The sequence below is a fragment of the Neovison vison genome, chromosome 2 (genome assembly GCF_020171115.1).
Source record: "Neovison vison isolate M4711 chromosome 2, ASM_NN_V1, whole genome shotgun sequence".
Lineage (NCBI taxonomy): Eukaryota > Metazoa > Chordata > Mammalia > Carnivora > Mustelidae > Neogale > Neogale vison.
Window position 1 is genome coordinate 177,258,686 of NC_058092.1, and position 27,709 is coordinate 177,286,394.

General features: G+C 43.6%; 1 protein-coding gene across 3 annotated transcripts; it reads left to right on the forward strand.

Moving 5' to 3' along the window:
* Positions 1-1,551: 1,551 nt before the first annotated feature.
* ZNF365 (zinc finger protein 365) lies at positions 1,552-27,090 on the forward strand. Of its 3 annotated transcripts, none has more exons than XM_044239605.1 (5): positions 1,552-1,580; positions 4,086-4,841; positions 16,839-17,019; positions 23,312-23,349; positions 24,114-25,071. In XM_044239605.1, exons 2-5 carry the CDS (start codon positions 4,099-4,101, stop codon positions 24,373-24,375), a joined length of 1,224 nt encoding a protein of 407 aa, XP_044095540.1. In that variant the 5' UTR covers positions 1,552-1,580; positions 4,086-4,098; the 3' UTR covers positions 24,376-25,071. The 3 variants fall into 3 exon arrangements, with proteins under 3 accessions (XP_044095540.1, XP_044095539.1, XP_044095538.1); XM_044239604.1 differs by lacking the exon at positions 1,552-1,580 and adding an exon at positions 2,142-2,205; XM_044239603.1 differs by lacking the exon at positions 1,552-1,580 and adding an exon at positions 25,079-27,090 and having other exon boundaries at positions 4,067-4,841; positions 24,114-24,421.
* The last annotated feature ends 619 nt before the right edge of the window (positions 27,091-27,709 follow it).

Here is a 27,709-nt window from a genome sequence, read left to right on the forward strand (position 1 = left end):
AAGGAATACGAGTGTGACTGAAACCAAGGGCACAGGATCTCCTCTCCTTCGCAGGTGTTGGCAAGATTAAATGAGATAATAAAATGCTTAACACAGTGCCCAGTGTAAACACAATGAATCTGGAGATAGCACACCTTTTGGTTTGTTGTAGACAGTAAATGAAGAAGTACTGTGTAAATGAGAGGTTCTCAAAACCAGTGTTCATTAGAATTACCTGCAGAACTTTAGTTAAACCACAGAATGCCTGCTGCCACTTCAGAGTTTCTGATGTTTGGTGTGAGGCACGTAATTTGCATTTCTAACTAGTTACTTACTAATGCTCATGCTGCTGGTTGGAAGTGGGAGGATACCCCTTGAGAGCAAGTGGTGTAACTGTAAGGTCCTGAATGTCTATCAAAGTTGAGTTTCCCCGCAGTGCTCAACTCTGGTCCCTACATAGTACAACCTCTCCATAATTATTTGATACTATTTTTGATACTTTTAGGGTGAAAAAAGGATATTGAAAATCCCTATCCTTTTTTTTTTTTTTTTGGTCTATTTTGTTCTAAGGCAGGCAGCCCCTGAGAGAGGCTTACCCTGTATGCTCCTCCCATCCGCTAGATGACCAAGATGAGATTGCCCTCCATTACATGTACATTTCACACTTAAAAATATTTTACTAAGTGAATTGGTTTTTGAAATAAACATTTTTGAGAGGGTCATCGGATGAATTCAATGAAATATAATCTTTTCAAAGAGAAAGCACCCCAGCACAACAGCCTATACCACCCTTTATGTGGAAGTGAGTGCGTATTTAGTTCCCATTCTCTTCGTTTTTGTTTTTGTTTTTGTTTTTTTAATAGATGTGTAGGCTTCTCTCTTGTACCTGAAATAACCAGAGCTGATTTTATCAGTGTTGTTCTGGGTCAGAGGGAGTGTTTTACCCTCACAACTTCATTTGATCCTCATCACCCCAGTAGAAGGTTGTTCCCCATTATCTCTTTCACAGATGAGAAATCCAAGACAGAAAAGTCCAACTTGATGCAGATCCTAGGAGTCAGGATTTGAATCTCAGCATTATTATTTGAATCATGTCTGACTCCAGAGCTTGGGCTCTTAATTACATAAACAAACAAAATCTAAGATAGTCATCGAGGTATTCACAGCAGAAATGAAATCAGCGTTGAAAGGAGCAGTATGGTAAACTCTGAGAACAGAGACACCCTTAGGAGTCGAGAAGATGCATTGAAATAATTATACGGATGAACAGAATCTCTATTTCTAATAAGAAAACCCAACAGTAACTTTTACCCTGGTTTCATACTTCAAGAGTTAGACCAGGAATACCCTGAAACAGGTTAAAATAAGATGCTGAGTCATCAGGGTCTTTCTGAAGGAAAGAAACCTCCGTAGGATGAGAGATCTTCGCTCCTGCGGGGAGGGGCGGGGACTGGATGCCTGAGGACTCGGGAGGGAGGAGGCGTGTCCCTCACTGATCCGGGAGAGGGCGTGGGGGGGTCTTCTCGCTTTATTTATTCACAACCCACATACTTCACTAGATTTAGTTCTGCCGGTTAACATAGCACCAGGATGCTCGGCTGGTAAGGCTAGAGGAGACTCGAGGTTATTCGGGGACATTCTCGTCCCCGTTGCTTAGGAATAAGTGGTCCTAAAATGAACCACCGGACCTTCCTGCCGGCAGATTAGCGAAGATACCCAAGCCGCGCCTCATCCTCACCCACACTCTCCCGCTTCCCAGTAACTGTAAAGTGCAAAAGAGCTGGCCGGGGCCTGCAGAGAGCGCAGCGCCTCCGAGCCTGGCATGCTTTTCCCCTTCCCTCCCCCCGGGGAGCGATCCCGGCGTCTCCCCGCGTGATGTCAGTGGGATCCTGAGCCCCATCCCGCTTCACGGCTGGGGGCGGGCAGACGGTGCTCCCCCACGCGGGGCAGAGCGGGGTGTCACTCGCGGGGCCGCGGCGCCCCAGGCCCAGCTCCCCGCCCCCCGGGCGTCCGCTCTCGGGCGCCGGGGTCCCCGGCAGTCGCGTGCGCCGCCCCCGCCACGCTCCGCCCCGGACGCCGCGGGTCCCCGCGCGAGGGTGCGCGGGGGGTGGGAGCGGGCCCCGGCTTAGCCTGATTTACGGCTCTGCTGAAAACCGCTTCGCTCCCGCAGCAGTAGCACCGGCCGCCGCGGCAGCAGCAGCGGCTGCAGCTGCAGCAACAAGTCGGGTAAGTAGCGGCAGCTGGGCTTCTGCGCCTGCGGCCCGGCCCGGGGGGCGCGGCAGAGGGGGCCGGCCGAGCGGTCCCGGGCTGGGGAGGGGTCCCGTCCTCTCCGCGCGGCGGGGAGTTGCGCCGTCGGCCCCCACTTGCGGGAACTCGTGCGCGCACGAATCCACTCTGGCAACTGAGGGCTGGCCCGCAGCGCAGCGGGGGCGGGGAGAGCCGGGACCCTCGGAGCAGTGTCTTTGCCAGACTGTCCTGGGCTGGCAGAGGAAATTAGGGCTTTTCCGCCAACCCTGTGGATTGGGGTTTCCGCTGGGCCCTTGAAAGCATGAGTACTCCCAGAGTGTGTGATTACCCATTTCCCCATTCAGGGATGCCAACCCTTTTCCATTGCCGCCTGGAATCCTGACTTCCCCTGCCTTCACCTCTCTGCTACCTTTTCGGCCAGGGTTTGCAGCCTATCTTACAGCCCGGAGTAGCACAGGAAGAGGTTTTCCTCTCTGGGGGGCCAGAGGCTTATTAACCTGGAGGCTTTGCCTAGCTGGCTGGGGACGGTTTGGGCCTCTGCTTTTCGAAGAGGTTGAGGTTCCAATAACAACACTTTGCAGGTATAGACCCTTAGCTGAGCTTCCTCTTTTTGGGGCCCAAGGCTTGTTAACATTAAAATAGAAGCCATTCCTGGAGGGAATAGATATGCCCCGCTTGCAGAATAGGGTTGCTAGCAGTCATCTGTTGCTATGGCTAAGATAATAAATTCTTACAAGGAAATAAGAACTTCCTGTTATTAAAAGAGTTATGCTGATATCTGCCAGGTTCACATATTGGCCATCTCTAAAGGTTATCATATTAAAACAGGATCAGAGATGAGATAAATCATTAAGAAAACCGTATCTTTATAAAGTCTTGGCCATGGCCATGGCCCCTAGTGGGTCAAAACGTATTTGATATCTTGAGTTTCCAAATGTCAGTAATTCTGGAATATGGAGACTGTCATTAAAATAACATTTTGCTTTCTGGCATCACAGCAATAACTGAAAGCAAAATCTCAGGTTGAAAAATTTCCAGCTGATTCTGTGTTTAATGCCACTGCACCTAGCTTGAGTAATATCATTCTTATGTTTGAAGAAAGATCGCTGAACTCGCTCTCTTGGGACAGTTTTGACAATTCATGTGAGTCTTCCTCATTTTTGGAATTCATGCTTATCAGATTGTATCAGTAAAATAGGGCACAGATTTGCAGTTAGTGCACTCAATTCGGGAGGGCAAGAAACTTGAATTTCACTTCTGGAGCTGCCACGTTCCATCTGGCTTTGAATTCATTACTTTACCTCCTTGCTCCAGTTTTCTCATCTGCAAAAAGAGAATGTTATCCACCTTCTTTATCCTGGGCAGGGGGAGCAGAGGCTGGCAGGCTTTTTCCTAAAGGCCAAGGAGTAAATCATTTTGGCTTTGCAGCCTGCAGAGGTCACTCACCTTTGCCTTTAGTGCAAAAGCAGCAGTAGGCAACACAGAGAGGATTTGGCCCACAGATTGTATGTTTTAATTTTAATGTGAGACATTATATACCAAAGGCATTTGAAGCCAAAGGCCTCTGCCCTTGGTGTTGATGAATGGGCCACAAGTGTTTCAGGAGCATTTTTTTTTTTTTTTTAAGATTTTTAAAATTTATTTCACAGACAGAGATAGGCAGAGAGGCAGGCAGAGAGAGAGGAGGAAGCAGGCTCCCTGCTGAGCAGAGAGCCCAATGTGGGGCTCCATCCTAGGACCCCAGGATCATGACCTGAGCCTAAGGCAGAGGCTTTAACCCACTGAGCCACCCAGGTGCCCCTCAGGAGCGTTTTTTTAAACAGACGTGTGAACTATCTGTTTTTTGTTGCCCTGTTCAGGACTTGAAGAGTAATGCAACAGAAGGCTTTTGAGGAAAGCAGATACCCCTGGCAGGAGTCCTTCGAGAATGTTGCTGTGTGCCTGCCATTCCGCTGCCCGAGGTGTGGAGACCATACCAGATTTAGAAGTCTGTCCTCGTTGAGGGCCCATCTGGAATTCAGTCACAGCTACCAGGAAAGAACCCTCTTGACCAAATGCAGCCTCTTTCCGTCCTTCAAAGACACAGACCTAGTTACTTCCTCAGAACCCCTGAAGCAGGGAAAACTGCAGGGCACCGGCCACGTGGTGAAGCAGAAACCCAGCTATGTGAACTTGTACAGCATCTCGCACGAACACTCCAAGGACAGGAAGCCATTCGAGGTGGTGGCCGAGCGGCCCGTGTCCTACGTGCAGACCTACACGGCACTGGACCTGCGTGCAGACTCGCTGGAGGGGCCGCGCTCCAGTCCCGGACTGCCCACCCCGGACACCAAAGCCGCTTTCGAGGCTCATGTCCGAGAAAAATTCAACCGGATGGTCGAGGCCGTGGACAGGACCATCGAGAAGAGAATCGATAAGCTCACCAAAGAGTTGGCCCAGAAAACTGCCGAACTGTTGGAAGTTCGGGCGGCCTTTGTGCAGCTGACGCAGAAAAAGCAGGAGGTGCAGAGGAGAGAGCGGGTCCTGAACCGCCAGGTAGATGTGGCGGTGGAGATGATCGCTGCACTGAGGCAGCGCCTGACCGAGTCCGAGGAGGAGCTGCTGCGGAAGGAAGAGTAAGTGGTGCTGCACCATCGCTTTAAGCGCCTCCCCCCGGGGTACGGGCACATGTAAAGTCAGGATTGGTTTTTATTGCTTGCAGGTACCTGGGCTGCCTCTCTCACTGATACAGTTGAACTCGGGACCCACAAGGCTTTTGATACTATTTATTCTCTCTGTGTATAGTCTGCGAGCCGGCAGCAGGAAAGACAAAATATGGAGTACCTTCTCGCCTTGGAAACTACAGCACGTTTTGAGAGAGAGGAGTAGTGGGGTCTGTGCATGGTAGGATCGGTTCCCAGCACTAGCTGGTGAGCTGGGGGAGGTGAGTGGGCGGGCAGAGAGGGGGCTCTAGCCCAGCCTTTCCTTCTTGGTAGCCTCCGCCTAGCAGAGTCAAGAGCATGAGATGCTGTCTTGTTCAAGTATAAAAATATGCTCTGAATACCAGTAATTCTGGCTGCTTTGCCATTTTGGATTATCTGCTCGTGTTAATTAAATGTTGGTAGCTGAGAATCCATTTAATTATAGTTTTTATTTGGAAGAAGCCGACATTAGTAAACCCAGAGGAGACTTTCTGATCCTGCTGGCTTCTGTGATTTTAGTTTGAGAATTTTCTTTTTGTAGAATGATATGACTAGAGTCAGTCAGGCCTGTTCGCACAGAGTTGGCAAGTGGTTTTCACAAGATATAGGTGAAAGACATCATACTTGGAAAAGCATTTCCTCATCAATAACTATGGCTTCAACTCAAACTAGAAAAGCTTACCTAGTAATGCAGTGTATTTCCCAAATGCAGAATGTTAGATTTAATTTTAAATGGAGGCTCAGAATTTGTAGAATCAAAGAGCATAAAAATGGATACCCTAGGAAAAAGTAGGAGCAAGGTTTCAAATAATCTGGATTATATTATAGAGATTGACTTAATTTCCTACTTTCCGTGTCTACTAGCACTCTTCTACCCTGTATTATCTCTTAAAATGTAGTAGTTAAAGCTTCTCTGTTTGGTTCGAGGCTGAGAAACCCTATATATTAAAGAGACCATTACCTAGTGTCACTAAATACCTACATTGTACCTAGAGGGAAAACCTGCTCTGATCATCTAGAAATTTTTTAAATTACCTAGTGAGCACAGATTCGAATCAGCCATGGATTTACTTGGCTTTTAGGGAAATGATCTGTAATGAAAAATGTTTCTCTCTGGGCTTCTGGAGTTTCCCTGTGGGAAGTTAGTGCCATGATGACCCATTGTGGCCAGCAGGGTGATTAACATTGCATCACCAGAAAAATGGCAGTTGGGGTTCCCCTATGTGCAAAGAAAAGCTTAGAATGAAATTTGTGGTGTTTGTTTGATTGAAAAGCAGTGAATTTAAAAGGAAAACAAACTGCACATATTGATTTGTCATATTTTACTTATTAATTACACAAGTAATAACAAATGTGGAATTGGGGCTGGTGGTTGCTGGGAAGGAAGCCAGTATGATGGCAGGGAGAATCCTATAGTTAGATCTAAGTTATTCTAAAGGATCTGAATTTTATTTGGCATTGTGAGTTCGAAAGTGCTTTATTATTAAGAATATCTGGTTGACTTTGTAAAAGTGGGCCATGCATGTATCAATTATGATAATGTTAACCCAGTGCTAGCACCTGAGGACCAATTGAAAAAGTAATACATACTCAAAAAAACTTTAACAGGGTAGAATTGTATGTGTTAAAAGGGTCCCTTCCTCTCCAAGGATACCCTGCTCCATCCTCCAGAGAAAGCTACAGTTTAGGTCAGTGAATGTCCTTCTAGAGCTTTCCTGTGTAGATACAATCATATGTACTTTATACACAGACATACTATATTCTCCCAAATGAAATCGTGACATATACTCTTCTGCCACTTGTGCATGGAGTATTTTTCGTTTTAATGTGGTATGTTGCAGGCATCTTTCAGGTCCTGAGTATAGGATTATGTCATTCCTTTTGGCTCTTGCATGGTATTCTGTGGTGTGGATGCATTCATGCCTGATTTCATCAGTTTGCTATTAATGAATACACGGTTTTGTTCTGTTTTTCTAGTATTAAAAATAATGCGTCAGTTAACATCCTTATACATACATCTTTGTTCACGTTTTTGTGAGTATATCTGAAGATAAATTATGAATTGGTTTTTAGTATGTTATTTTGGACAGCCGGGGGGGAGGGGAAGCAATAGCATTAAAACAAACAAACAAACAAACAAACAAAACTTTAAATGAAAATATAGTGAAACTGCCTTAAACTTTTAGACATAAAATTAACAAAGTCTCCATTTTTTTTAAGCCGTCATTTGGCCTGGCTTGTCAGTTTCTGTATTCAAGTCTCAAATAATCACTCTTTCTGTACATAAAATAACACTGAAAGAGTCTTGTTTCCAGGAAGGACACTAGAGCTCTTGGTCTGAGAGGGTGACTATGGCCAGCTCTGTCAGGGTCTGTGGTGTTCAACCTCCCTGACACCCGCCTCTGCCCCCAAAATGGGGATGGAGATCAAGTCAGCTGCCCATCTGCCACACCATTGAAACCGAATTCATTTGACTGGATTTGCCTGCCTGGGACAAGGCCCTTCCCTCCTCACCAGCCTCACAGTGCTGTGTCATGGACCCAAGAGGTGACCTCTTAGTTATGGGACAACCCTATTTGGCCAGAGAGCAAACCAGGGGCTAAACCCCTCCAAATGAGCTCTCAAGACTCATTTGTGAGAGAACGCAGGTGGTTACAGTCCTAGTCGATGTGGATGTCAACTTGGGGACCCTTTGAGACCCAAATGGGAGATTCCATTTAAAAAAAACCCGAACACCTACATGAGTACTCTCTTGCGTACGGATTTTTTTCCCCATCCACTTTAAAAGCCTTTCAAGTGAGGCTTAGGAGGCACACTTGGTTATGGATTTTGCATGAGGCTCTTCTGCTTACCGATTTGTTCTCTCAACTTTAAAATCCTTTCTTTCAAACTGAAATGAAAGACTCCAGGGCCGCTTCTGCTCCGAAGCCGTCTATAGGCTGAATCACGGTGCACTGTAGAGGACTAAGTAAACTCTAACAGAGGAGATGGGTTGGATAGGCAGTATCTTGTACTTTGGGGCCGGTGAGTCTCATTGTACCTCTGGCGAAAGGTGTCTGTTAAGTCTCTGGAGCACAAATTCAAGGGAGCTGTTGCCCATCATCTTCGCAAAGTCTCTGCAACTTTACAAGTCCTACCGAAGCAGGTATTTACTTATTCAGGAGTTTTCAGAGCTATAAGGTAGCACTGCCCATAATCAGGTAAATCAATCCCAGCCGACCTTGCAGTAAGATATCCCTTAACAAGAGAGGACGGACTTGGATGGTAGCTGAGTTGTGGTTGAGTCGGTCATCCCAAGGTTTGGAACACACCCGTGCAATGCCGTGAATCCCGAGTATTTCGGTACCTCCCTCTGGTGAGACTGGGAAGCCCTACCTGAGCACCCGTGATGGGCCGGACACTGTGCTAGGGGCATATGGGGAGCAAAAACTCTCGCTGTTTTCCTCTAAGGAGCTAAGATCCTACATAGGAAGAATAAAACATCCTGCAATCATGTCCATGTTCAGACCCAAGGTAGCTGAGCAAGTGCTTAAATACAAGGCATGGTTTCAAGTTGATAAACCATTAAAGAACAGATTTTTTTTTTTTTTAATGTGGAGTGTCCACACTGAGAAAGTGAGGAGGAAGGGCAGTGTTTGCATCAGTGGCATTGAGGAGAGTGACATTGAAGGGACAGCAGGAAGAAGAGGGACTGTTAGAGAGGGCCCCTGGGGAGATCGTGTGATTTGGGAACTGAAAGGTATTCCTGTCTCCTTCAGGATAGCACTCTCATTTTACAGAAGTAGAAAATAAGGCCCAGAGCAGTGGAATGACTCGCCCAAGGACAAAAATTTGGTAGCACAGCTGAAATCGAAACCCATATTCCCTCTCTTCTGAGTGCTTTTTCCATTAATTCACTGTGTCTCAGCCAGACTTTTGAAAATGTGGTATTTGCCCAAAGCGTCAAGACTTATGTAATACTGAATCTGGCCCATTTTGGAATGGGCTGGCTTCCTTGCTGTTTTGAGAGAACTGCTACAGTGACATCATTTATTTCTCTAATGAGATTAAAGCAAATGTCAGCTGGCATCAAAGGTGTTGGGAAATAGGGAAATGCTGGCGTCATAAGTGTAGTTACACTATTCAGCTTCTGGAATACCAGGCCAGGTCTTTTTAACTTGACTCTCTGGATGTCCATGGCCAGTCAAAGTGGAGCACGTGCCACAGCCAGCCCTTGGTTGTGATGAGGGGCCCCCTTGTAATTCTGTCCCAACTCCATCCTACTCCCTTGTGAAGTCTGATAGAGATAATCCTTCCCTTCTTCTTTCATTATTTGCCCTGCTCTCTGCTGGGAGTCAGCCCAGGAGACAAACTTCGCACTAAGTCCCTGCTGAGGGCCAGATACTGTTCTAGGTCATAGGTAGTATAGCAGGTGAGTCCTGTTTCTGCTTTCATGACAGCAAGAGGCCAGAAGGTAAAATTAAATGTTAAACGGATCCCTAGGGACATGATGAAAGAGGCATAAAGGGTGGCCTGAGCCAGGTAACTGGCATTTAGGTTTCTATCCTAAACTTGCTGTGGGATGCTGGACTTTTAAAGGTAAGTTTGACTTGGTAACTTGCTTTGCACAGCTAAACCCTCTTGCCACTTAATTACAGCATTCCTATTTTTGATCAGCGAAAGCAGTAACAACTTGGTCTCCAGATGGATCCATAGCTAGGAAGCAGGCCAAGAAAAATCATGTTACATGTAGGGTTCAGTGGGACAGGGAGGGGTCTGTTTGCTCCATATTTTAGTGTGTTTATGTAAATGAGGTCCTCTCTTTCCAGGCTGCTTTCCCTGCAGACTTAAAAATAATGTAGGAAAAACTGGACGTCAAACATGTCCTGTTTGGGATGGTTAAAGGCTGGAGACCAAGGAGAATATTCCGTTTTTCCCTGTCTAGTGTCAGTCGCCTTCTCTCTGGATTGAGGGCCTTACATGTAGTGTTGATCCACTTAGTACCAGTAAGAGTCATTTGACTTTCTCATTAAAAGTATTTTTTAAGCTCTAAATGAGAACTATATATGTTTTGGTTTAGTCAAAGAAGCCAAGAGAGAAAGTTGAGGCCAGAGGCCAACAAAAGTAGAGATGGCCTGGCTTCAGATGTGCCACAGGTGCCGATTCCACGGGGGGTGGGGGGGTATGGGGGTACGCGGGAGCCAGCCCTGAGCTCCAGGTCAGCAGCCCAGCTCCCAGCACTGGCTGGCGGTAGACTCCAGCTTCAGGATGTGCCTTGCGGCTGACATCGCGGTCTTTCTGAGGTGTTCTGTGATCAATAGCTGGCCTATTTTTAGCCAGAGGTATTTTTACCATTTCACATACCTCCAAAGAGGTTCATAAATCAGTAATGTAAAATGAAATTTAAATAACTTGGTAGAGCTTTGCCTTTGGGAGGAGAAGCTGATTTTAAAGTGTTGTTTAAGAATGGAAGAGAAGCATCCATTTTCGATCCCACCCTCGGTCCTGTGGGAGGTACCTGTGTTGTGGATTACTTTTTGGTTTTATGCCCCCTTACTTGTCTAGAAAAAGATAAAAAGAAACCTTAGGCTCTTTTCGTCAGTTAACGATTTTCAACTAGAGATGGACTGTACATTTCACGCACTCAGCAGAAATTTGTTGTGCCCCTGTTGTGTGCTGGGCTTGTGTTTGGTGCGAGGGTGACCACAGTGAAAGAGGCGGCAAGGTCCCTGGCCACACAGATGTCCCAGTGGACTGGGGTACATGGCATGACTAGTCCTCTCGGCAGCGTGCGTTGTGACAGGGTGCAACGTTCTGCGGGAGAACACAGCAGGTCACCCACACCTAGGCATGTGTGGGAAAGCTTCCTAATGGGAGAGCCCTGAAACCAGAAGACTCCTTAAGAACAGGGACTAGGGAAAGGCAAGGGGAGAGACCCTAGTGGAAAAACGGTGTGTGCAGAAATAAGAATCTGACTCACAGCCAGAATGAAGGGAGATCCCTGGTGCTGGAGCGGAGAGGGAGGTGATGTGCATTTATGAGGCCCAAGGGGGACATCAGGCTACAGGATGGCCCTGAAAGCTGGAAACATAGGGAAATAACTGTAAATTACAGTACATGATATGATCAGTGTGTTGTCTCCTATTAACAGTGCAGGGTTCGATGGCTATGTAACATTGTAGCGAACACCACAGTGCATATAATCCCTCTGTCTCTACACCTGCTTCTAGAGTGGTTTCATCCCATGAGAGTGTATCTTTAATTTTTCTGAATTATCCTGTCTTTAATCCACCTCAGAAGAAGAAATGGAAAGGTTTGATCTGTAAAAAATTAAATATTATCAATGTTTCAGACCTTATGGCTGTCCTGTAAATGGATGAGTGCATGGGGGAAAAATACTTTTTCTAAATAAAGCTTTGATTGCACTATAAGGGCTTTTTTACTTGGTGCCCCTCTGTTTCTGAATCTCAAGATATGGACAGATTTCTAGCTCTGCAAATCATTCTGCGTAACCGTGAGCTTCAGGCCAGTTTCTTTTCCTATACTGGTATTTCTTTCTTTAGTACCAAATATTGATTTTGAATAAGCATATTTTCCACCAAAGCTTAAAACCCTGAGTTCTCTTATATTTAACCTCTTTAAAAAATACATATAAGAGAAGTCAAAGATAGGGCTGGAGGTAAGGTAGAATCAGTTAGCTTCCCCAAAGCTGGTTTGCACCACGGCCTGATGGGATTTCACACGGACTCCCTCTGTCTTCTCATCCATCTGGCCCTCCAGTCTTCCCTCTGTATTCTAGGTCACAGGGTTGAGAACCTAAAATAAAACCGCATGAGTGTCTTCCTCTTCTCTCAGATGGCATCGTGTTATTCTTTCTCTTAGTCATTCAGCTCAGCTTTGTAATTACATATTTATTTCAGTATTTGTTTCTTTTAATGTTTGCTTCTCCCACTGTATCCAGGCTTAGCACACCACCAGCCTGATCCAGCCTGCTACCTGTTTTTGAGGAGCCTGTGAGCCAAGAATTTTTTTTTTTTTAATATTTATTTATTTATTTATTTGACAGAGAGAGGTCATAAGTAGGCAGACAGGCAGGCAGGCAGAGAGAGGAGGAAGCAGGCTCCCTGCTGAGCAGAGAGCCCGATGTGGGACTCGATCCCAGGACCCTGAGATCATGACCTGAGCCGAAGGCAGCGGCTTAACCCACTGAGCCACCCAGGCGCCCGAGCCAAGAATTTTTAATTTGAAAAAGAACTCAAAAGAAAACTAATAATTCATGACATATAGATAGTATACAAAATTCAAATTTCAGTGTCTGTAAATAAAGTTTTATTGTTACAGAGCCCCTGTGGTTCTTTTGTGCTAGGGAGAGTTGAGTAAGTGTGACAGAGACCAGATGGCCTGCAGAACCCGAAATATATACTCCTCAGTCCTTCCCAGGAAATGTGGGCTGACCCCGCGTTCTCAAGGATAGCTGTGGGTTCACGAAAGCCCCAACACTAAACCTAGTACTAGCTAACATTCAATAAATGTTTGTTGAGTTACGGAATAGCAGAGTAAATAAATGTGCGGGCTGTGACCACATTCTCCTGGGCTTGCAGACCTCATTGCCCACTCCCCACCCACATTCTGAGATTCAGGAGCACTTGTACCGAGTGGGACAGTGTCTCAGATTCCTTGGCCCCCCTTCTTATATTGCTTAAAACAAATACCTGAGGACCCCCAGAAGTTTTGTTTGCATGAATTTTATCTATCAGTATTTACTGTATTAGAAATTAAAAGTTAGGGGCACCTGGGTGGCTCAGTTGGTTAACTGTCTGCCTTCAGCTCGGGTCTTGATCTCAGGGTCCTGGGATCGAACCCCGCATCAAGCTCCCTGCTCGGTGCGGAATCTGTTTCTCTCTCGCCGTCTCTCTCTGCCTTTCACCTCCACTCGTGTTCTCTCTCTCTTTTTCTCTCAAATAAATAAAATCTTACAAAAAAAGGAAAACTTAGAAATTTTAAAAACAATTATTAATTTATGTAAAAATAATAAGAAATCTATTGCTTGTTAGCGTAAATAACGTTTGTATAAAAATAACTGTTTTCCTAAAAACAATTTAGCAGAAGGAGTCGCGTGGTTTTATAGGTCTTGCAAATATTTGTAATATCTGACTTAAATAGAACGCAGCTGTACCCTGTCGCTTTTGCATTTCTTCTGTTGTAGATCTTTTGGTTGAAGTAGATGAAGGAAATCCAAGTTCACATATATATGTAGTAAGAAAAGGGTGGGGTACTTTAATAGCTTTTTCAGAGAACAGAAGCTATTCTGCTTGGCTACTATGCCAAAAGTTGACAACTGGTAGTTTCTTCAAGATTCATTAAGATATGAGATCTGAAATCCTATCAGGGAATATCTTGTTTTTCGTTGTATTGAAACCCATTAGTATTTCTTCCACTTTGTATGGTTATTCAACGGTTTGGTCTAATTATTAAAGTGCTTATAAATGCAATGTGGTTAAACCTCATTCCTTTTCATTCAGGAAATTCCCAAGATTCCCTGGGGAAATAGGAAATGTTTCTGGATATTGTTAGTCCAGAATGAACAGGATGTGAAAGGGGAATCAAGTTGTACACACAGGCTAGTCCCCAATTAGTCACTGGGTTTGGTAACCGTTTTTATCTAATACACCCAGACATATTCTCAGCACGAGGCGCTTCTCCAGCCATCGTCTGATATAACATTGTATTTAAAATGAAATCATCAGGCTTCTTCTGTCTTTTCTTTTTCTTTCTTTCTTTTTTTAGTTGATGTGAACCACTCATAAAGTGAAATTCCGTTAGTATTGACGCCAGGTTGGTTGAAAAATGCAAAGGGTGTTAACTTCTCAGCTTCAGGGCACAGGGTAATTGGGTGAGGGAGATGTTAGAAAAAGATGCTTCTTTCTGCGATGTGACATAGCTCCCCAGGATCAGCTAGGAGCATTAATGTTAATTTGCAAAAGTTTTATATAGAACCGATAGCAAAACATTTCATGATTTAAAAATACAGCCATAAACTGTATTGTACTCAGATTTGTCTTCTTGCTTTTGAGATATTAATCCTGTGGGATTAAGTTGTCAAATATTGCTGTTTTACATTTTAGGCGTTACAGCCTGAGAACCCCACATGGTAAATATTGCATAGAGAAAAAAAAGACTGGAAAAACATACTACGATGTTGATAGTAGTTACCTTTGGGTGTTGGGATTGTGGGTCATTTTTTGTTTCTTCCTTGTCCTTTTAAAATACTCATTACAATGAATACATAGTGAACATTATGTGTCATGTATATTATCGAATGATGGGCATAAGAAGAGAACAAAAAAGCTGATTTGGCCCTTGCTCAGTTTTAGATCTTTCAATAGGTCAATTTTTATGTTTCCCCAAATAAATGTAAATAATATTTCTATAATGAGGAAATTTTATTTATTTATTTTTATTTTATTTTATTTATTTATTGCATTATTTATTTATTACAAACCAAAATGAACTGGGAAAAAAATGGCTCTTTTTCTGTGTTTTTCTTTTGGGTAGGGGAGAGGGTGGGTTTTGGCTGTTTTCCTGAGAAGTACAGTTTGGAGACCTGTGTCATGATTCAGGTGTCATCTACGAATATCACCTAAATATCACCTACGAAGTTTCTACAACAGGCTTGACTCTGAATGAATGGAAGACTTTTTATCGGAAAGAGGAAGGCATAGCCATTTCCCGGGCTCTTTGTTCTAGTGGTACTTTTGAGCTCCATCTAAAGGATCCCAACCATTCCTTGGAGCCATGATCAGCTGTGGCATGCTGGACGTAGCACCCGGATGGACCCTCCATCCATTATTTTGCAGCTAGGTAAGGTTACTTAGAGGCAGATCAAAGCTGAATGACGGTAGAGCTTGAAAACTGGCCAGTGTCTGTGGCCTGAACAGCTTGGAAAATGCACCGCTTCCGTGTTGGGTTCATACAGTAACATTTGGAAATTAACTTGAGACTTGATGATGGGAGAAAGCTCCTTTCCAAAGGGATTCATTTCTTTTATGTGAATATTTCTTAGCTACTGAAAAATACTAGAATTATTAAGGAATTGGGGTTTATATTTGATCCTGGCTAGGAAACTAGGGGGAAAAAAGGGGGCTACTATGATAAGCAGTTCTGTGATGCATTACATCAGAACCATCTCCTTTCTATTTTTATAAATACATAATTTCCAGGGTTTTGCAGCGATGTTTGACTCTGAAGGAAGTGTCAGAAAGGTTTCAATGTAGCCAAGTGTGACTTATTTATGAGAGAAAAAAATCACAACTAATTGTAAAAGCGAGTCACTGACTGGTTGTAAGAATAAAGGAGCAAGACACCACTTTTTTGCAAAAACCTTCTGCCAAACTTCCTGGGTCAGGCTTACCTGAAGTCCTGCTCTCAGGAAATTATGGAGCATAGTGGAAGGTGCAGAGACGGCAGTGGATTTCATCAACTATCTAGAACATGAGGTTAGATGTTTTCAAACTGGGATTTCTTAGTCTGAAATGAAAGAGGCTGGGAGGAGAATGAGCAGTCTTTAGAATCTTGGTTCTGCATACGTTGAACGTGGCCAGAAAAAGGAGGGGGTCCTTCTTGACAGTCTAGAGAGATCCTGAAGGCATATACAAGAAGTACTATAGCCAACAAGTAGTAAAATGATGGCATTCATTACCCCTGGTGGTATGCGTGGCAGGATATACAGAGGGGAAGGCCAAAAGGATCTTTATAATTTCTTATAGAGAACTGGATGAAGGGAGTTGTGATAATATGTTGGTCGTGCTGATTACCTGGTGCTGAGAATTCTCAGGCCAATCACGTGTGTGTGTGTGTGTGTGTGTGTGCGCACGCGCGTGCAGAGTTGCAAGTGAGAATGGCTACCAAATTGTTACAGGTGGTGGTCTCAGGATGATGGGGTTTCAGATGCTATTTTCTTCTTTATATTCTTTCTGTATTTGAATCTTTATAAAGAACAAATTTCATTATAATTCAGGGAAGTGTTGTTTTCATCCATGCATTAGAAACAAAAATATATCAAATAGTAATAAAGTTATTGCAACTTTTCTGGGTCTATAAATGACAATGAATTATGCGGATAAAGGAATATTGAGATATTTTGCTCAGCTTTTTAGGGGAAGGGCAATCTGCATGTGCATTCTTCTCTGTCAGCTAACATAGCTTGCCCGGTGGACCTTGAGTCTACCTCAGGATGACATTTCTTGGACTGTTTCACTTTTAGCTCAAAAATGCATAATTGGACAAGATGACTCATTTTACACCCTTCAGTGCTCAGTATGCCCTTTTGTTTCCATACCTTCCCTCCCTATGCTCTCTTCTCCCCCAGCAGCTAGACTTTTAAAATGTAAGTTAGAACTTTTCTCAAAAGTGTCCACTGGTTTTCCATCTCATTTATAAGAAAATCTGGAGTCGTCACAGTGGCCCCTGCTCCTTCCGTCCTCCCCGGTCCCTGCCTGCGGCCAGGCAGTTGTCCTGTCTGCCTGTTCCCATAAAGGCCTGGCTTACCCTCCCCGTGAACCTTCCTGGCTTATTCCTTGTTTCCTTCAGGTATCTGGTTCCCTCTTTTCCCCATCCTGAAAGTGGTCCCTGACCCCTTTCTGAAATACCACTCATGCTCTCCCTCCTTCTGTTACTTTCTGTCCCCTTGCACACAGTTTCAGTTTTCTCCCTAGCACTTATCACTCCTGGCCCAGATATTTATTTGGATATTCGATAATGACCCTCTCTTTGTACTGAAATGTAATCTCAAAATGTAATCCCCAAAACATCACGTTACCTCTGTTGTCATTGCCGCGAGCACGCTGCCCAGGGCAGTGTCCGACACACAGTCAGCTCTCAGTAAGTACGTGCTGAAGGAATGAATTCCTGTCTCATTTCTCTGCTTTGTGTTCTGACACTTTTGCCTTGCAGAGAAGTCGTTACATTCAACCATTTCTTGGAAGCAGCAGCTGAGAAGGAGGTTCAAGGGAAAGCTCGGCTCCAGGACTTTATTGAGAATCTGTTGCAGCGGGTCGAGCTGGCGGAAAAGCAGTTAGAGTACTATCAAACCCAGCAGGCCGCTGGCCTCTGCCGAGACATCAGCGAGCACGTGGTAAGTCACACAGGTCCAGCCACCATGCTTGCAGTCCTTGGGTTTGGCGAGACTGGGTCAAGGACAGAGGAAAGGGGAGCTGGGGAATGAATTTTGGGAAACCTCTAAACACGAGCACCAGTCATCCCTGGTATGAGGTGACACAGTGAAGCCCAGACACCTCCCGTAGAAGTTAGCAAAATTCCGGATACATGGTTGGCATCACCTGACCCCTCCACACCAAGAGAAATAGGTAGAGATATTTTTTTATATTAAAGAATAATAGAGTCGGAAGTGGTCGAAGAAATCATCGGTCCCAACCCTGGTGCTCAAGTAGACTAGAAGGTATCATTACCCTGTTCGGAAGCTCTTTAAGGAGCTCCTAAGAAAGCTTTGGCCTTTCTCAGTAACAGCAAAATCTAACGACATGCCTCTTTTTTTTTTTTTCCTTTAGAGGAAGGGCAGCCCCATCCAAAAGTCTCAATAGGTGAGACATTATTTAAGTAGATTTTCAAGACGTCTTAGAAAATCTCACAGGTTATAGTTCTGTAATAAATATTTGCATACAAGTTTATATATTGTTTCAGGGACTTGAGAAACCCCTGGAGCCCAGATAGGAACTGTGGATATGGTTGAAGGTTCAGGTTCTGCTAAGTGGCTTGATCGGGATTCCGTGGTCTCTTTGGGGGTGGAAGGAGGTGTAAATAACCACCCTCGAGATGAGGGGGATGGGTGGTCCTGTCTGCCCTCCAAACAGGTTTTTTTGGTATCAGTAACAAGGCCAAAGGAAGGATTTTTGAAACCCCAAAGTGGTTTATAACATTTTCATGATCTGTTTGACTTTGTTTATGCTTAATCCCTTTCCCAAAGATTTTAAAATGATTCTTTTACTTACCCCGCAAGTGGACTGTACATGTGAGGGAAAGAAAAACAGGGAACATTTATGCAAAACGAAATGTTGGTAAAGTTGCTACTGGTTGTTTAAAAAGTTTAGTTTGAGCATTTTGGAAGCCAAGATTTAAAGGAAACATGATTAATTAACAAAAGAAGGAATGAGATGACAAGCAGGTGGATAAAAGTAAGAAGGCGGGAGGGACAGACAGGCAACAGGAATAAAGGAGAGAGGGAGGAAGGAAGAAGTGAAGAAATGTTATGCAATCTTACAGTAATGTACACTCAGCTTTAGAGCAGGGCAGCAACGGGAGCTCTAGAACTTTCCAGTCGGGAACAAAAGTGGACAGGAAAAAGTGTGTTACTTCTGTGTGGTTCCAGTAACTGTAATCAAGGCAGGTTCAGCCACCTGATATGTTTATTATTTTCCTGTTGGTGTCTGTGGTCTCCTGAGAGGGAGCTTACACTTCCCTCCTCAGGTCTTCTCTTACCTTCTTGGGAAACTGTGCGTCCAGCCCCAACTCTGTGTAGCAGGAGGGACACTCTGAACCCTTTCCTGCCTTCTCCTTATCCTGCTCTCTACCAGGAGAGTGTGCAGCATGGGGTCACAGGGCCTAGATGTGAGGTGAGAAGGCCTGGCTTCCAGATCATTCCGGCCCTGCTCCTTGTTTTCCTGGGCCTATAAATCTTCTATTAAATGAAGCAGTTAGACTAGATTCTCGCTAGGGTCTCTGGCCTCTTAAATTCTGTGATCATCACCTGACTTGAGTGGTTAACAATTCTAAAATAAAAATGTAGCCTGAATACTTTTAATATTTAGGCTTACAAATAACCCAGAAATGGGTAAACGTCTATTGTACTAAGCCAAGAGGATCTTAAAGAAAGAGAGAAAGCAATGGAAGGCAAAGAGGAAGGGAAGAAGTCTATCATCCTCTCTCATTTCTGTGCTCTTTCCTCTGCTCAGTTTATTTTTCCAGCTTGAAAATTAAACATCTTTTAAGAGACATTGCCAGTGATTCTCTTCTCCACGCTGGTACACACCATCAGAAGTTGGGCAGGTCTCACCTCTCCTAGTCAACTGTGTAGGTACAAAGTTATGTGCGTGTGCACACACATGTATACACATAAATACATAGATGTACAGGCACACATGTCCACACACAACTCTAGATACAAATAATCAGGGAATTAATCCATGCATATGCCTTCTGTGTCTCAAACATGACATGATCTGCGCTCATCAGACTTGATCTACCCGAGGAAGAATTGACTGAGTGAAATACAGGATAATGCCGTTAAGACAGTAGTGGGGAACATAGAAGTGAGAGCTGTCTGTGAGTAAGACACGTCAGGCTGCAGTGAAGCGACTGTGACTATTGTGGGGACCGTGCATTGCCCTGAAAAGACCAAGAATGAGGCCCTTTGTTTCTGGAAGGATCGAGCAGAGATGCACTTCCCCCGTGTTCATGGAAGTCCTCCAAACTCCTCTCTGAACCTTACTTAGCACATCACCATGCAGTTTGCGGACCCTCAGGCCTTTTCTCCCTTTTCCCTCAGCTCTTTAAGCTTAACAATAGACATGCACCTGTGAAATTAGGAACACTGTCTTTGATGTAATGCAAGTGCTAAGTCTGGCCTCCCAGGGTTCCTGTGGCCTTCCACACACAGAAGAACTTGGATGCTTTTAGCAGGAAAAGCTTCCAGTCCTCGCTTTATTGACTGACTTGGCCCAGCTTAGTGAAGGCACAGAGCAGTAAGGAGCCCTGGCTTCTGGGGCCTCAGCCCCTTCCAGGAGAGCTCTTTGCCCCCGTGTGCCCTGAGATGGAGCAGAACATTCTGACGCAGGCCCTCCACGTTGCAGCTCAGGACAGCCTGGAGTGCTGTCCCCAGCCTCCCTAACTCTTCTTCACCATGAAGGCTGCACTGAGAAGCACTGTCTGTCCTCCCCCCTCGTTTTCTCATTACGACCTCCAGACAGCAGTGAAATCTCTAGATTGATGTATGAGGTGTGTTCTGGCTTTAAGATTCTTTTATGCCCTAGAAAAATTCCCCCTCACATTTAGTAAAGGCCTCTTCTGAAATGATGTTTCGGCATCTGTATTTCCCCTTAATTCTCTTGAGCATCTGTGTTCTTTTTCACCTGGCTGATTTCTAAAAACATAACATGCTTACTCTGATATTTTGTCTTTGTGCTCTAAAAAATGCTGTCAAATTAGACATAAAGTGACCTAATATCCCATCTGCCAAAAGTGACGCACAGACCTGCTCAAAAGGAAGGTTATGAAACAGATTAAGTGTTGCATTTAGTTCCTGCAGGTTGTAAATGAAGGCCAGCAGCCATTCATTTAGTATCTGTTTACTGGGAACATAGCACTTACTGGGTGCTGCAGGAACAGGGTGACTGAGGAGGGCGATGACCCCAGAAACAAGTCCACAAGTAACTAGGATGATCTCAGAGGCCAATAACCCCTGTAATGAAAAATGTAAGAATGTGTACGAGTCCCTCCGTGGTCAGGAGATGCCTTGCAGACGAGGCTGCGTTTGGACTGTGACCTGAATAACAGGACCAAGGCGGCTCTGTGAAAATTGGGAAGTGGCTTAGGAGGGAACAAGCTTGGCACATCTGAGTAATGAGCTGAAGCCGGAGATGCAAGAAGGTTCCAGATCGTGCTGGGGCTTCTGGGTCACATAAGGAGTTTGGATTCATTCCAGAGCACAGAGGGAAGCTGTTGGAAGTTTGTAAGCAGTAGGTGATTTGTGTTTTAGCAAAATCCTCCTGGCCGCTGGGTGCAGAATAGACTAGAGGGGTGCAGGACCGAGAAGGCTAGAAGGCCATTATCGTGTGGCAGGGGAAGGGGGGGATGGCAGCTTCAGGAGGGCGGAGGTGGAAAGAAATGGCGTGTATAGGACATATCCTGGGGCCAATGTTGACTAAACCAGTTGGACTTGCTGAAGGATTAGGTTTTAGCAGGTGAAAGAAAGGGAGGAATCAAGAATGAATGTAAGATTTTGGCCTGAACAGTTGAGTATACAGTGCTGCTATTTACACAGAGAGGAGGTGGGAGGAAGACCCAGCGCCCAGTCTCTCCAACCTGAAACAGCTTGAGACACCATGTTTGCACTCAGATAGGCTCTTCATGCAGCTGCTTGTATTTTTCCAACGTGGAACCTTCCTTAAGGACTCTCTTGATCTCCATCCTCCTACAAAGTAGTTGGACTATGAGAAAATGGAGACAAATGATGGAACCTGAGAAGGAAGAGGGTTTCCATCTGCCAGAGGCTGTGGGGCCGGAAGGACTAGTGGCCTCTTGTGTTTGCAGGGAGGAGAGCATGTGAGGTTCTGGGGGGACCGTGGTAGCAGGCCCCATCTCCAGCCAAGCCTCATGATCTGTAGGATCATGGAGAAATTCGGATCCAGCCACAGATTCCATTTAACTTTTTGGGTACAGACTTGCTCTTCCACAAACACATGCTCCTTAAGGAGGCTGAGCAGCATGAAGTCTTGCTTGGACATGGAAGGTGCTAACTTGGGTTTGAAGTCCAGCTCTGAAACTGGTGAATCATTGAGGCTTCAAACCAGCTATTGAACTTTTTGGCCTTACTTTCTCTATCTGTAGGATGGGGATGAAAATGCTTACCTCATAGGGTTGTTTTGAGGGTTAATTGTTGTGGTTTTATATAGCCAGTATTTTGTCCACTGTGTGGCATATGAGACCTGCACAAGTTATGATACTTACGTATCTATGTATATGTGAGGTTGATGGCTCATTTCTACCCGTATTTATTTGTGCATTTCCCTTTCTGTAATACACAGTAAACTCCTATAGTTTCCTGAGGTCCCAGCAGAGTCCATCAGTGACATTCATGGGCACCAAGGTTTTGGTTCTTAAAACATTTTGGAAGTCAGGGACCACTTTGAATTAGATAGCATCTTTGGCCTTTTCCCCAGGGAAGAAGATATGCATATGTAGGTAAATACACACACACACACACACACACACACTTAACTTTACATAAAATTCCAAAGAGTATTATATATACATATGCAACACATCATCAAACTGTATGCTTACATACATATATACAGTAAAGTGAAAAAAAATTTTGCTATGCCTTAAGAATAGCTTTGGAAAGAAGGAAGCAATTGAAGAAAAACTCTGTAAGTTTTTTTTTTTTTAATAGTTTATACAAATACTAAAGTCCATTCGAGGAGCTGAGCTGAGAAACCTTTACTAGTGGTAGTGGGGCCATGGCAGAAAGATGGAAATGCTGAAACCTTCGGGTTTCCCAGAACCCACCAGCCTGAGCCCTCTGTCCAACCTTCTTTGTATATTGCATAATGTCAAGACCTTCCTGCAAGGAAGATGCCTTTTTCTGTCCACCCTATTAATCTCCTGTTGAATCCAGCCAATATGACCAGGGTCAGTGGCAAAGCTTACTTTTGATTGAGTCAGAAAGCAGAAGCCAGGAATCTGGTCTTGCCTTGCTGGGGCCATGGCCCTCCAAAATTTGTTTAGGAAAGCTTCTTTCTGATATGCTTCTGATTGCAGACAGGGGACTTGGGGGAGTGACCCTGTTATGCTGACCTTGGTTTCTCTGATTATTTGAATATGATAAGACTCATGTCTTGGCCACACTGGGCCCCAACACCAGGGTGGCCCTTTCTGCACATTTTCTTTATCATTCTCTTCTTCTGTGGGTCTCTGCCTGCTGCTGTGACAGCACTTCTTTTTGCAAGGCTCCATGAGGGAGGTCAGGCATGAAGGCTGGGAATGCACTGGGTTTGCCTCTGAAGGGAATGGTGACATCTGGCTCACAAAATGATAGTTCTCAATTTGTTCTGCCAGTGATATTTGAGCCCAGCCACAAAAGGGCATGCAGACACTTCATTGGGAGTGGAAAATAGTCTCGATGATAGATGGCCCCAGGGACCGTTGTAGAGTTGGTCTTCATATGCTCTCACTTTAGAAATGATGTATTTTAGGCAATAAACATTTGATGCCAATTTTCCCTTTAGTTGATACACTGTGACCAAGCGCAGCTGTAGTGAATTAGCTGCACATGCCGCCTGAATTAATCAAGAAATAATGGCACATCATTCTAGTATTAAAAAACATGTTTCTTCAAATGTTGCTCTGTGAGAGGGCTCTTTGACATTCTGAAATTTTTTAGATGGACTGATAATGGGCTTCTTGGAAATCTCAGAGCAAGGAGCCACAGAGGCTCCCTGAGGAAGCTGAGGCCGAGCACAAGACGTTCGTGCTCCCTGCCGTTCTGGAAGGTGCCACGGGCCATGCTACTGGTAACAGTTCCTGGCTTCCTTAATGGGAAGGCTTTCTTAAAAATATAAGCCAGAGAGATTCTTAAAGCCAAATCCAACCTTTACGCGAAGTAATGTTTTTTCTTATTTGTTTTCCTTCAGCTTACAGATATCTCCTCAAATAGGAAACCCAAATGCCTGTATGTATATCTTTTTATACTTGGGCCATTTGATTATATTTGCATGATGTGCTTTCCTGTTACATTTTTTAAAATATAATTTTTGTATTCTAGTGGATTTGAGAGTTTCTGATGAAAATGCACCTGCCTCGGAACCTAATTTTGTAAATTGTGGTTACAACTTTTAACTATGCTAATAGCCTATTTAAGTTTCTGGCAGTATATTAGTACCCAGTATTTTTACAGTATTCTATAGTGTAACTTTCTCTTACTGAGGTATAGTATAATCATCATAGCTCTATAGTAGTATTAATATAGTATATATGCCATGTTAGATATACATAATATAAATATATGTATAAATTTATGCTGGGAATCACATAATCACATACTTTATGATTGCTGCATGACTAATACTGCTATATACAGTCACTTAATGAGTCAAGGGTTTGGATTCTGGTTTCATCTTTTCCATAGACCAACTGTACGTGTTATTCTGGGGAGTCCCTTCCATTTTGGGGGACTCAGTTTTGTCACTGGTAAGAGAACTAGTAACATCTCCCTGAAAATTTGGCATCATGAGATCATTTCATGAAAGCCACAGGACTTTTTGAAAGAAATATATCAATTCCTATTTGACTTACTGGCAGCCTTTCTGCCACTCCAATGTGCAGGAGTAATTGTGCCGTGGATGTTTTGTTTTTTTTTTTTCCTCTTCTTTTTCTTTTAAGGTTCTAAACAAAATCTTTCTTTCTGCTCATCTTCCTCTGCTCAACCATCTGTAGAAGTAGAGGGCACCCACATCCTGCATGTAACCACGCTGATCTCAAGACCCACTTCCATCCAAAAGGAAGGAGCTACCTGAGAAAAGCCAAGGATGATAGAACCAGCATGCAGCCTGCTAAATCCATTCACGAACAGGCTGAGTCCCCAAGAGAACTCTGCAGACCGGCAAAGAAAGGGGAGCCTCTGGGGTTTTGCCGGAAAGGCAACATCAGGCCCAAAATGGCTAAAAAAAAGCCAACAGCGATTGTGAACATCATCTAGAAGAGTCATTGGCGGGCTTTGCAGAATGTTGCTCTGAGGGCCAACGGTAATGCCTTTTGGGATACATCCCACAATGAGACACATTAGAAAAAAGAAGAGCAGAACACGTTTATTTTGTGGCCGAACAGGCACCTAGATTAACCAGAATTTAACAAATGGGAATCTTGGGGAACCAGAAATTTATTACAGGTTCCTTTTAGAACCAAGAGGCAGGTTACAGAAAGAATTGGAAACAAAACAAAACAAAACTGTCTTATTCCAAAATTTTAGTTAAAAGAAAGCTCCAACTTGTAAAATAAACAGACCACTCTCCAGTAGTTTCTGCATCTGGGGTTCTGTGTGGGGGTGATTCAGCCGAGGCCCAAGGCCACACCAGATGTCGCGCACTAGGAAAAAAGTCTTCTGTGTCTACTCCTCTCTAAATTGTGGGACAAAGAATAGGAATGCAAAGTTCTCTTAATAGCAGTGCAACAGTAATATTTTTATTTGTTTTTAACCTTGCCCTCAATTAATTTGAAAGTTTCCAAAATAAGGATTCCTGTTTCCCCAACTATTGTGGTTAATTAAGATTCCAGTGTTTGGGTGGCTTCCGGGACTCATCTTCGACTTTAGTTCTCATTTCTAGTTTGTTCGATTCAGGTTTGTTGTTTCTCTGGATGCATGTTTTTTTCTGATTTGGGGGTGCCTCTGCTCTCTCCTTCAGCTGAGTGTTCTGTACCCTGAGACCAAGCTGCAGCCTCTGTCTTCAAAGCCAATAGTGGTGCCTGGGGCTGGGACGGAAAACCCCATCAAAACCTTCCAACCACGAAACTCTTTGATCAACACCCATCACCAGTTCCAGGTCTGAAGGGCTGGAACAGCAGCGGATGGCACGTCTAGTGCCCCGTGAGCCAGGGCCTGGCAATGCTGCAGACGTGACTCAGCCCTTCCCTGCTTCCCTGGGAGTAGCAGCAGCCACTGTGGGCTGTGGACATGACTGTTCCCTTGCTGGCCTCACTTTTCCACCTCCCGCTGCTTCTGTGCCCTTTGATGACTAAATATACGTCCTTACCTTTCGACCAGGTGTTTGAAGCTTTCACTGGACACTGCTTTCTAAAGTAGTTTCTGAAACGGTGCATGTGGGGTCCACAGTCTAAGACTGTTCTCCTGTCCTTCCCTAAAATAGCCTTTGTTTCCACAAAGAACCATCTGTTAAGGGCCTCCTGCTTATGGTTCTCTTCAAGAATGAATTTCCATGTTAAACTTTTTTTTTTTTTTTTAAATGTTAACAATATCATCAGGTCTTCTGCAGAGTTTACAAGTACTGACACCCTTCTGGAAAAAAGAGTAGTTATGTCCACAAATGTATACATATACATATACATATATATATATATATATAACACAAAATATATATGTCAGGTATATTAATAATTTATTTTTAAATACTCATGCAAAAGGTGTGTGTTTGTGGTGGGTGGTTTTTAAACTATATACATTAGTTCATGTAAGCTGAATTCTCTTACTTTGAAAATTAAAATTGTAACCTAATTAACATTAGTAGAATGATTGTTATTGTAATAAACACCAGATTAGCAATGCATTAAAAATAGGTATAATGCAGTTACTTAAAATGCCAGTAAGTCAAAAAGTGTAACTTATCATTATACAAACATTTTGAACCTATCATAGTGAAAATGTTGGTTTTTGAACCTTCACTTTGACATCTGGCTCACGGGGGTGAGCCATCCGTCTGGTGTATAGGCAACTATCAAGTGGGAAAAAAACAGTGCTGTGAAGTGAATATCACTGTTTAGGCTAACATTGTAAAAATTGTAGTGTTACAATTATTGTTTATCTGGAGAGTTACTCTCCTCCAAAGTTATATATTACTGATGTTTATACCATGATTGCACTCTAGCCTTTTACATACTAAAAAGTGGACTCGTTAGTTGTGTGGCATGCCCTTTGTCCTGTAACACGTGTGTGCAAAGACAACAGCTTGTTTTTAAAGGTGGTAGAGCCAGATTTTTTTCATTTTATTTAACATAACCTACATTTCCAGTTTTAATTTAATATGCCTTGAGGGCATGACAGCTCTCTTTGACAGTGGTACTCTGTGATCTTCAGAAAGCACCATAATGTCATAGCTACTCGATGTACATTACACAAGACAAATGACTTTTAAGATTATATTAAAAAATTCTTTTTAATTCCAACTAAATTCTGACCTTTATACAAGGTACTGCATTATATATGTTGTGCATCTTTAGAGACATAAATTTGCTGTTGAACATGGGAGCTGGCTCACTTTAGGGGATATTTCATTTACATGTCATGGCCTGGGCCATGTACCATGTCCCACTTGGGTCTTATTTTTAAATATATATATAATTTTTGTCCACATGGCCAGTCAACCTGCGAGTTGATTTTTGGAGAAATTACCAAAGTTCCTGGGAAAACATGTTCAAGGCTAAACTGAAGAATGGATCTAATTTTATTATCCGTTTTGTAAGGAAGAAATTTTTCTTTGAACTCGTCTTTCATTCTTTTATTCCTAAACTAGGTTATAGATTTTCAACTGCAAAGTTCAGGTTGCTAAGACACTGTTTTCTAGCATTCTGCAGGGTAGATCAGTTTTATGGAATCTGGAATGTTCTTTTCCCAGAATTAAAAAGAAAAAGTTTTTAGATTATTAAATAAATATTATAATAATAAAGCTATATTTATGACTAATGTGTTGGTATGTTTTGTCTAGTTGAAATGTTTCTGGGGAGCCAAGTGTGCTGGTCCGTTGAACAGTGAACAAAATGGTTTTTCATGAATAAGCTGTTCACTGTACATAAAATCACCATGATCTTGTACCTATAAGCTTTCTTGAGAACTTAGCAGGATCGTTTTTATTTATCACGATGCCTGTATCTAAAAGTTCCTTTTACATATGTTCGCACTGAGAAGTCCTCATTAAAAGCCCATTTGTGCTTTTCTCCCATCTCCTCCACACTATGAGTAATTTTCCTACACTCTATTTTTAAACTTGGCAACTCTTAGCAAAAACCATGGACAGATTTCACAGTGTACATCCCAGCTTATATAGGCCATACATCTCAGTCATTGCAAGACCCAGAGAGTGATTACAATAGATAACAGAACGACTGTATATCACTAGTAAGTTACTTAGCCATTTGTCCTTTAAGAGCCACGGAATTGGGAAAATTTAGGGGATGCCATTTGTTTAGGAGCTGTTAGAGCTTTTAAGGAGATAACCTTAGTCTGTTCTTACACTTACTTGTGTTAAAGTTGATGGATTCACCAGGTCATATAGTGTTCTTGAAAAATAACTGTAACATTCTCA

Excerpts from the sequence above, each read along its gene's own strand:
- ZNF365 (XM_044239605.1), top strand. The coding sequence starts at position 4,099 with ATGCAACAGAAGGCTTTTGAGGAAAGCAGATACCCCTGGCAGGAGTCC. Across the intron at positions 4,842-16,838 it reads GAGCTGCTGCGGAAGGAAGA|AGAAGTCGTTACATTCAACC; the intron begins GTAAGTGGTGCT and ends TTTGCCTTGCAG. Across the intron at positions 17,020-23,311 it reads GAGACATCAGCGAGCACGTG|CTTACAGATATCTCCTCAAA; the intron begins GTAAGTCACACA and ends GTTTTCCTTCAG.